The following is an 11,409-nucleotide window of genomic DNA, read 5'->3' as shown; positions in this document are numbered from 1 at the left end:
TCAGTTTACCAACATGGTGGCTGCTGGCCTCCTCTGTGGTCTGACCGGTGTGGAGAACCGAGATGGACCACTTCCTTCCCCCGTCTCGAACCCAGAATTCAGCCCTGAGTACGGTGCTTGCGCGGCTGGCAGAAACTGCAGCGCTGTAACCCTGCGTCTCTATCCCAGCGCGCGCTGCCCCAATTTGGCATTTCTTTTTGAGTTTTGCTTATGGTGCTTTTTTGTCAAAGGAAATCTCTAAAACAATTGTGATTTAATTAGACTGTTACTATTCTATTTTTTCTTCTTTTTAAAATATTTCTTGATTTGGTCTAACTTCTTTAAGTTTCAAAAAATCCCATTAGAATTCTGATTATAATTTATTTAGTAAATAGATAAATTGGGGAGGCAATATTTTTAAAATAATGAATATTTTTATCTAGAAACTATGTTCATTTAAATAAAATCCTTTATGTACCTTAGTTTTTTTTTTTAGTTGTAAATGGACACAATACTATTATTTTTTGTATTTATTTTTATGTGCTGCTGAGGATTGAACCCAGGGCGCTCTACCGCTGAGCCACAACCCCAGCCCTCCTTAGTTAAGTTTTATAGTTGTCTTTATGTAAAGTTTAAGCAAATCTTTTTATTCCTAAGCTTTTTGTACTGCTAATATTTGAAAAGGAGTCCTTCTCCACCAGATTTTCTGAAGTGGTATTTAATACGAAAACTGTTAATTTTTGAGTGTGGACTCTCTCGTGGGATAGGGATTCTTTATTGAATTCCCTTAGTTTTAATAACTTTCTGTGACACTCTCAGATTTTGTAACAATAATATTATGTAAATAGTGAAAATCTTGTCTCATTTCTAAAAGTGATATTTATTTTTCTTATTGCACCCCACTGGCTACAGTTCTCAGAATGTTAAATTATAGTCATGACAACCAACATCCTTGTCTTGTTTCTCAATTTAATGGATATTCCTTTGGTGCTTTACCATTGAATGTAAGATTTGTTTGAAGACGGTTTTCTTTTCTTTCTTTCTTTTTTTTTTTTTTTGTGTGTGTGTGCAAAAAAGCATTTTTAATTCTAGTTGCTAAGGTTTTAATTTTTTTAATAATTGAAAAGTGTTGGGGCTAGGGCTGTAGCTCCGAGGTAGAGTGCTTGCCTCACATGTGTGAGAGGCTGGGTTCCATCCTTAGCACCACATAAAAATAAAATAAAGGTACTGTGCCCATCTATAACTAAAAAAAAATATTTAAAAAAGGTGTTGGATTTGTCAACATCTCATATTTTCAAATTTTATAAATCACATGTTTTTTTTTTATCCTTTAACTTACTAGTGAATTATATAAATAAATTTTATAATTGATCCATGGTTCACTTGCTGAAAATGCATTGTCTCAAAATGCATTGTGATTTATATTTACAGATTCGTCTTCCTAGTTATATTTCCTCTAGGTTGATATCTGATTGCCCTTTGAGCATATCCTGGGAGTGGAGAGGGGCAGCCAGATGCATTTTGTAGAAGGGGTAATAGTGGCTGGGATTTGAAATTGCCCTAATTAATTCCACATAGAATGAAACATGGCTATATAGAACTTCAATTTCTAGAGTACTTACCCATTTGGGTTTCTTTCCAGCTCATTTAAAAGTGTATGATCACAGTATTCAAAAACTAAATGCATTTTCCTTTTTCTCCTGAACACCTCAATGAGGTTCACAAGGTTTGAATGTTTTAATTGCTGCAAAGGAATTGAAATACAAAGTTTAGTGATGGATTTCTAGGAACCGTTTCTCTCCAGACCCCTTTCAATGTTAAGAACACAAGGCCTTTCTAATTATTTTTGTGTGCATCTCTTGTGCAGAAGTTATTATAGATCCTTACAAGAGAAATTGCTCTTAGAATAACAGAAACTCAAAGTAGGAAGAAATAGAAGAATTAGTCTAATGTAACTGTAATTGATGGTAACTAAACTGTTTGACTCCTTCTAGTGATTGCAAATAAATCATATAAGTTAAAATATAAGCAGTAAAATAAAAAATACTTTGTGCATTTTATGGAAACTCTAAATGTCTAAGTCATAAAATAACCTGAATAAACAATTGAGGAAATGGAATTATTGAGTAAAAGACTATAAAAATCATCAGTGCCCACTTATACTTTGCCATGGGCTTAATGTAAATAAATATCAGCTGGATTTAAACTCAGTTTTTGGATTCTAGTGTTGGCTCTGAGCAATACTGGATTCCCAATGTTAAATCTGATTAAATTGCCTATTTTAGGGATTTCCAATTAGTCTGTGTTTTAAATTCACTAAATTTCCAGCAATTCCTTGATTCTGTTCTTCATGCTTATACTTAGATGTTTTATGTGTTAATTTTATTCCCAAACGGAAGCATTTCACAAGGCAACCTTTGTTTTTAATATTGTAAACTAAAGGAAAAAGAATGATGAAGTTGGATAATCCAGAGTGAATATAAAACTTATCATCTAATCCAGTATAAAAGTAGAAGCCAGGACTGTCCCACATAAACCAGCATATACGATCACCCTGCCTTTAACTAGGGCAACCATATAATTTAGCATTCTTACTAAGACATTTTTGAAAGGGGATGTTAACAGGACAGGACATTGGGACAAACACCATAAACCAGGACTGTCCTATGTAAACCTGGATATATGATCTCTTCTATTTATAATTTATCTTCCTTGTCATTTTCCCAGTATAGTAGACAAATCAACTTTCCAAACTCTATAGTATTTACCCAGAAAAATATATAAAGAGAACAAGATATTTTGCATATAATAGAAGCTCAATTAATATTTTGCAGGCCCAGTAGAGAATCCTAAGTATGCCTTACATTACAAGCCTTTATGTCTGTATCTCTAAGTATGGCTTGACTAAAAATGAATAAAATAAAATAAAATAACCCTACAATTGTGTGTTTGCTGCTCAACAGTCTGCAAAATGAGAATACCTTAGACATTAAAAATGTGCCTAGAGCATATTTTTGCTTTCTATGAGCTCCAGTGCCTAAAAGAGCAGAAGGTCCAAAAACAGTGGAGCCACACCTCACAGGTGAGCCAGCTGATCTGTATTGCAGCAAAACCACAGAATGGAAGTGAAGCGCTTTCCCTGACAGGCAGGCAAGGGGTTCACAGATGAGATGGCTTTTTGTGATGGCCAAGTTGAACCTGGTCAAATCTCTTGTCTCTGGGTAGGTTAGCAATTTATATATTCTTTGCAAAGGAAGTTAATAACCCCAACAAACAGTGATTTGCCCAAAGTAAAACAGGTAGAGGGCTGGGGACATAGCTCAGTTGGTAGAGTGCTTGCCTAGCATGCACAAGGCCCTGGGTTCAATCCCCAGCACCACAAACAACAACAACAAAACACACACACAAAAAAACCAAAACCAGGTAGAAAGGAGAAGAAGGAAAATAAAATTTAAATACCAGGAGTATGGGAGGAAAGTAAGGCTCATTTACCATGGAAGAAGTATGTTCAAGGCATGCCTCGGTGCAACATACCAGAGGCAGGAAAAAGTACATTCTGAGACCAAGCTGAGATGAAATCTGGCTTTCACCTTAATGCACATTCTCAAATTGGGGCACTTGTAACTCAGAAGGTACCAGCTGAGCATTGACCTTATTAAGACTTTGGAGGGCATGATATATCAAGGTCATTGTACTGTCATGTGTAACTAATTAAAACAAATAAAAAAAAAGACTTTGGAGGAAGAGGGAGAAGAGTAAAAGCATTATTTTTAATGGAAAACAACACTGCCTGGTTCAGACCCACCCTGCAGCCTGGCCCAGAATTGGGTGCTAGACCTGGCTAGCTCACACTGCCCTCTGCTGGCTAAGTGGCAAGAGTGATCCTTTTTTTTTTCCTTCATCATGGTTGTTTTGAAAACTGTGTATTTCAAATTATATTTTAAACAAAACACTATGAAGTATTCGTTGGGGAAACCTGATGCAAGTTATATTTGGAAGGAGGGATAATGTAATTATTATCTCCCCTTTTTAAACTGGGTTTCTGTTTTGTTCAAAACAAAACAGTTCAAAAGTCAAGGCTAATTGTTCTTGAAATCACAGGGTCTCCTTACTTAATGTGTAACCACTGGTGTTGTTGCCAATGCCCACCAACCAGCAGCCTCTCTGTTGTCTGGGAGCTAGTTAGAAAGGCAGTCTCAGGCCCCCTCCTGGATCCCCATCCCCCATTTCAGCAAGATCCCCAAGGGATTCCTTCTACATAACAGAGAAGCACTGTTTTGGCTTTCTAGTTCCCCGAAAGGAAGATTTTTAGGATAGGAAAAATCTTAACACTGAAAACTTGTGAATCTTACATGTCAAATTCTATCAGAGTAAAAACAATAATGACAAAATCCTTTATGTAAAGTGTATGTACTGCTGGGGGTGATATTCAGTATATCTAAGGACCAGGGCAATACAGGCAGGGACCAAGCAACACTAATATCTAAGGGGCACTAGTGCTGTCCCATGGGCCCCTCTGTGCCAGGAGGTGCTCTTTTAGTGGCTGGTTTGTTGGGGACAATGTCCAGAGAGGGGCTGGGGGGAGGAGTAATAGTAGGATAAGGAGTCTTAGGTGGTGTGGATGTTTACCCATTAGAATGGAAGTACTTCAATATTTTAACCACCTACAGCTGTGCTAATATGTATCAGATAAACATCAGAATGGTTAAAGTTCAAGGTGATGATCTACTTATTTCCCAAAGTTGCTGATGCAAAGGAATTTGAGTCCAGTGGAAAAGAAATAATACTTTAAAAATGTTTAGCATACATGTTTCACCTAATGCCTTGAATAGTATGAGAGAGTTAACCTACCTTCAACAAGCGAATTTCTCTCAGTGCTATTTTCTTAACAACAGGATCATCTTCAGATTCCACGAATTTTTTAATAGCAACTACTTGACCAGAGGATTTGTTTCTGCACTTGAACACAACTCCATAAGACCCTTCTCCAATCTTAGCTAATTTTTCATACTTTTCCATTATAGTCAAAGTCACTTATATTATTATATTGATGGAACTGCAGTAAAATGTTGCACCTGGAAAATAAGATTGACTAACCTTAATCAGGTTATAAAGGACAACATTCCTACAGTTAAAAAAACAATTTTCCTGGCATGCCAAAGATTTTTCATTGATTAATTTAAACCCGTTTAAAAATACTTGGATGTCATTTGGACATGTGCTGCTAAAGAGAGACCTGGATGCTGTTTTGTTAGTTTGGTCCTGTGTAGTTCTTGCAGCTATCACAAATATTTTGTGAATTATTTCTGATAATGGGTCAGTTAAATTACATAAATTTGTGGGGAGGAAACTTGTCCAGCCTATTGTTTTCATTGTCTTCAAGTAAATGATTACAATATAATGCTGTAAAATCCAGCTGAAGGAACATTTCATACTCCGATCTGGTGTTTACCTTCTCCTTCCTAATTTACAGGAATGCCTCAATGACTAGGAAGACTTAGGTGACTAGACACGGTACAAAGTGCTAGACTTCCACCTGGTGGAGAGAATGAAAGAGACAATGTGGGCTGCTAACAAAGCAGCTTTAAAAAATAACAAAATCTTTCCAGGGCATCCATCATTTATTGCTCTCAGCTTTTATATGAATGGGGGACTAATCCTTAGTCCCCAAAGAAAATAATGATATTGCACAAAAAAGGAGGTAGACGGATTCTTTCTGAGTGCTTTCATATTCATAGTGATTTCTAGAGAAACACTGTGTTTAACAATTTTTCTATCCTGCATCATCCATTTTTGATTATGTTTGTGACTGAATTAAACATTAAATGACAAATAAAGCCAGTATCATTAAATAAATAAGCCCCAAAATGAAAAATATAAAAAGCTTAATGAATCTTAAAAAATCTCACCCCTTTATCCTGCCAAATCTTGTTAATATAATCTAATAGTAATTATTATAATGGCACTTAAAAAGCATTGTTCTATCTACATATAATCTGCACAAACATTCTACAAAGTGGGTGTTATTTTATCCACTTATGCAGATGAGAAAACTGAAGCACAGAGAAGCTAATGTAAAATTAGAGCCCAGCCAATCAGGTTTCAAAGATCACAGTTTGAATCACAACTTACACTGTCTCTCAGTTCCTTCACAAAAATGCACAATTTGAAGAACCATTTTTATCTAGGTCTTGATATTAATATCATCTTAAAGAACTAAACACCTGTAAAATTTCTGTTTCAAATGAATATACATTTTAAAAAATTCTATCATATTGTCTTTTCCATCCATAGATTATCTCAATCATCTACTCTCATTTGCTACCATGAAAATATACAGTAGGGAAAAGTGTTTGGGCAAAGGATTACTAACATACTATTTTACAATTTTTTTAAAAGTATATTCTATTCCCTCTGAAAGGAGAAAATTCAAGCAAACACACACATAAGAAATACATGGTAAATCCATCATGGATTAAGTTCTACAAACCCTATTAATTATACTATATTTTCACTTAGATATTATTATCTTAAAGGTATTTAAATAAAAATATGCATGTATTGTCTTTGGTCTAATAGTAGGTGGTCGAAAGAGAATAGGAGAAACTACAAATCTGCTTTAGAAAGTTATTGATACTGAACTTCATAAATTTATGACTAACCTATTTGATAAGCATGACAGTTACCATGGAATATGAGGAAACTATGAATATGACACAAGGGTAATTGTGAAGCTTTAGTGTAGCAATCTTTTCTTTCTTGTTCCCTCCCCCCTTCTCTTTCTTTTAAATTTGTGGTACTTGGCTACCCTGAGCTTACATCCCAAGCTCTCTTAATTTTTTATTTTGAAACAGGGTCTTCTTAAGTTGCTGAGGCTGGCCTTGAATTTATGATCATTCTTTCTCAGCCTCTTGAGTAGCCGGGACTACAGGTTTGTGCCATCTGCTTGGCTTTATATGCTTTGTTTTCTCATTCTTCTCTAGGTAGTTATTTGGTCTATTTACCTATTCTTTTCCTTTTTCCCCCAATAGGTTCCATAACGACCAATTCCTCAATTTAATTAGATCTTTCGTCATATCAACCAAACTGCTATTTACAATAAAATAAGCTGCAGAACACAGTACTTCACCTGGTAACCTCTCAATATTATCTACTTAATAAACCTTTACATGGAAGATGAGTTCAAAATGTAAGCAAGAGTTAGACCTAGGCAGGAATTCCACAAAAGAATTTTTGGCTCTAATTCTAGCTTACCAGGACTCTGAGGTTTTATTTTTTAATTTATTAGTTTAAAAAAATTATTTTTTAAAGAGTTTTTAAAAGCAGCAATTCCTAATCTCTTTCCTGTGGTTCAAGCCAACTAACTATTTAACTACTTGATGATCATCTCTGCATGAATGGGCAGAATCACCTCAAAATTGGTACATTCTAGGGGATTGAGGCTAGAATGGTAGTTCAGTGGTAGAGTGCTTGCCTAGCACAGGTGAAGCAATGGGTTCAATCCTCAGCACCACATAAAAATAAATAAATAAAAATTTTAAAAATTGGTACATTCTAAACAAACTATCTAAACAAACTTATCCTCTATTCTTATACAAAGCTCACAAACATGTTCCATATTTCACCTAAATGACTTGCCAAGATACATGTAGAAGGGAACTTGAGATAATGACTGTTGACTCAATTTAATCTCTTCATATATCCACAAAGCTATACAAATAAGATCGACAACAAATAAGATCACATAAATCCAATGCCTTCAACATAACAAGAAGACAGTAGACTTCTACAGATGTAAATAGAAAGGTAAAGCCAAAGTTCTAGAAGAGATGTCTCTTGTGCTCACTGTAAGTCTTTGCATAGAGCTATAGGAGTGGGATTGGATCAGGAAAAGCTGTAAGGAAAAGCAAAGAAAGGAGGCCTAACACAGACTCAAAATCACCCCCTAGGAAAGAAAATGCAACATAAGGTACAAGTATAGTGAGGTGACATCAGAGTGGCACCATTCTCAGGGCAGAGAAGAATAAGAGGGAAGGAAGAGGCACCTGTTCAAGCATAGAGAGTGAAGGGAAAAGAAGCTAGAGGGAGAAGTTTGGGATCTTGCAAGTCAAAGGAGAACCCTGAATAGAAGGACATGCAAATCGTTCCCTCATGACTAATATATTATCTAAAACGAACAGTGTTTTGGTTTTGCAAATGACCAAAATGAAAGAGAGAAGAGACGGAAGATGATCAGAGGCTCAGAGACTCTTAAGACAAAAATCAATAGTGCCAACATAGATGTAATGAAATGCCCAGAAAGAAAGGGAGATTTAGGGGCAAAGATATTCAAAGAAATAATGGGCAAAACTTAACAAATTTAATGAAAAACATTAATCTACATATTCAAAAAGTCAATAAATTCCAAATAGAATAAACACAAAGAGATTCATACTCTGACACATCATAGACAAACTGCTGACAACCAGAGAGAATATTCTGAAAACAGCAAAATACAACCATTCACATATAAGGGAACAACAACAAGATGCTTATAACTGACCCTCATCAGAAAAATAATAGGAAGAAATAAATAAAACAAAAATTGGTTCTTTGGAAAGATCAATAAAATAGATGAATCTTTAGAATAGATTAAGCAAAAAAAAAAAAAGAGGAAACGAAAAAGAGAAATAAAATTTAATCAAAATTAGGATCCTCTAGAGAAATTTTTAAAAATTAAAAGAGTATATTATGAACAATTTTATGCAACTAAATTAGACAGATGGTTGGATAAATGCCTAGAAAGACACAAAATATCAAACTGGACTCAAGAAAAAATAGAAAACCTGGGAATATCCATAACAAGTAAAAAAATAAAATAAGTAATTAAAAAACTATCCACAAAGAAAAGCCCAGTATGAGATGAATTCTACCTACCCAGCCAATACCACTCTGATACGAAGTAGACCAAAAAAAAAAAAAAAAATCACATTATTGCAGATCATCATTTTCATGAATATAAACTCAATACTCAACAAAATAATTATCAAAATATATTCAGAAACATACGATGGTTACATGGAAATGCAAGGCTGGTTTAAAATCTGAAAATCAATGTAAAACATCATGTGACTAGAATAAAAAACAAAATTGTTTGATCATCTCAGTAGACACAGAAAAAGTGACAAAACCAACACTCATAATAAATATCTCAACAAAGTAGAAATACAAGGGAACTTCTTCAAGGGCATTAGTAAAAAGCTTACATTTAACGTCATGCTTAATGGGGAAAGACTAAATATTTTACTCCTAAGATTGAGAAAAAGATGTTTGCTTTCATCATTCTAACACTGTATTGTAAATTCTTGCCAGTACAAGAAGGCAATAATAGAAATTAAAAACAGATTGGAAATGAAAAATGTAAATGACATGATACCGTATATAGAGAATACTCATTAATTTACAAAAATTAGAACAAATGACCAAGTTTGCAACATAACAGGATGAAAAATCAGTATATCATATAAACTGTATTTCTATCTACTGGCAACTGTATTCCTAGAATACTTCATTTAAGCAAAGATTTCTTAGCTAAGACATCAAAAACATAATCATAGGAAAAAAATTGATAAAATGGAATTAATCAAATTTAAAATTCTTTAACTTCTCAGATTTTGCTCCATTAAGAAAAGGAAAATATAAGCCACAGATGGAAGAGAAATATTAGCAAATCATATATACGGTGAAGAATTTATATCCAGATTTTATAAAGCATACTTAAAACTCAACAGGAGGTCAAACAACCCAATTTAGAAATGGATAAAATGCATGATCAGACATTTCACCAAATCAGATACATAAATATCTAACAGCCACATAAAAGGATGCTATTAGTAATTAGGGTAATATAAATTAAAACCATAGTAAGATAGCACTAATCCATTAGAAAGGCTAAAATCATAAGAATGATAAATTCAAGTATTGATAAGATGTGTAGAAATTGGAACTTTCACACATTATTGGTGGGAATGTAAAGTGGCACAGTCCCATTGCAAAAAACTTATGAGTTTAACAAATGTAAACAGTAATTTCACTCCTCAGTATTTATCCTAGGAAAATTAAAAACTATGTCTACACAAAGACAGGTAGACACATGTTTATAGTACTATGATTCACATGAACATCAAACTGAAAACAATCTATCATTTGACGGATGGATAAACAAAATATGGACCATCCATGCAGTAAAATACTCTTCAGTAATATAAAGGAATAAACTATTGTCCATTCCATAATGTGAATGAATATTTTTTAAAAAATATATATTTTTTAAAAACCAAAAATGAAATTCTAGAACATAATGCTAAGTGAAAGAAACCAAACACAAAAAACTACATATTATATGATTCCATGTCCAATATATTTCTAGAAAAGGCAAATGTGTCACTGAGAAGGATGTAACATCTTTGTGTTATTTATGACAAAAATGCAAAACCTGAATCAAATTATGAGGAAGCAGTAGACATAACCAGATTGAAGGACATTCAACAGATAACTTACCTGTACTCTTAAAAAAAGGTCAAAGTCATGAAAGACAAAGATCAAAATAGTGTTCCAAATTAAAGAAGACTAAAGATGAAAAGAAATGTGAGATCCTGAATTAATTGGATTCTAGAATGGGGAAAGATAATTATAAATAATAATAATATAGGGATAATTGGCAAAAATACTGTCTGTGGTTGGATGTTGAATTTCTTGACTTTGATAATTTGTACTGTGGTTATGTTTTAAAAAAAGGCCTAATTCTTAGGAAATAAATGCTAAAGTGCCACAGTCTGGCTGGGCACAATTCAGGAGCCACTTGTCAAAAGAAACAAACTTTATTTTTAGAACCATACACGCCAAACAAAACAGCTCCTCAGGAAAAACCCTCAGAGCCCAACTGCCACCACCGGCTTCCCACAAGCCTCTCAACCTCCCCCACTCCTCCTGCTCTTGAGGCCGATTGGCTGGGTCACATGGGCGGAGCCAAAAAAGTCCCCCAATGAGCAGCTCCGTGGTCTGAAAGGGCAGGGAAACAGCCCAATGAGCATCACCGCAGAGGAGCCAATCAGCTAGAAGTTGCTGGGGCCGCTGTGAGCCAATCATCAGCTGGCAGTCTGAAAGTTTGCTTGGGCCCCTTCGGCTGTGGTTCTCAACATCTCCCCCTCTCTGTTTAAACAGCAAGCATGTGGCTTAGGGACTGTGCCTGCCTTAGGTTGTCCAATAGTACATATGGTCCTTACCCGTTATTGGATGAGCTGACCTCAAGGCATCAGCCTCCTGTCTTAGGTTGGTACCATTGCAATTGGATCTTACCCGTTATTGACTACCGGTTCAATATACAGCCACACCTGTGGAGAGGTCTTTGTACCAGCGGGGGGGTGAGGTTCTTTGCCTCACCTCTGTTGG

The 11,409-nt window shown here is 34.9% G+C and overlaps 1 protein-coding gene across 3 annotated transcripts in view; it reads right to left on the bottom strand.

Moving 5' to 3' along the window:
- Nucleotides 1-11,409, bottom strand: part of Cdkl4 (cyclin dependent kinase like 4) — a 57,055-nt gene that overhangs the window by 38,792 nt on the left and 6,854 nt on the right. For all 3 annotated transcript variants that reach the window (XM_048804509.1, XM_048804510.1, XM_015479737.2), the window contains exons 2-3: nt 4,831-5,054; nt 1,602-1,723 (exon numbers count right to left, since the gene is read on the bottom strand). In XM_048804509.1, the coding sequence (XP_048660466.1) occupies nt 1,602-1,723; nt 4,831-4,998 (290 nt within the window). In that variant the 5' untranslated portion in view covers nt 4,999-5,054. The remainder of the gene's footprint in view (nt 1-1,601; nt 1,724-4,830; nt 5,055-11,409) is intronic.

The sequence above is a fragment of the Marmota marmota genome, unplaced genomic scaffold (assembly GCF_001458135.2).
Source record: "Marmota marmota marmota unplaced genomic scaffold, marMar, whole genome shotgun sequence".
In the NCBI taxonomy this organism is placed as follows: domain Eukaryota; kingdom Metazoa; phylum Chordata; class Mammalia; order Rodentia; family Sciuridae; genus Marmota; species Marmota marmota.
Note: the sequence above shows the minus strand (reverse complement) of the source record. Positions and strands in the feature narration are given on the sequence as shown.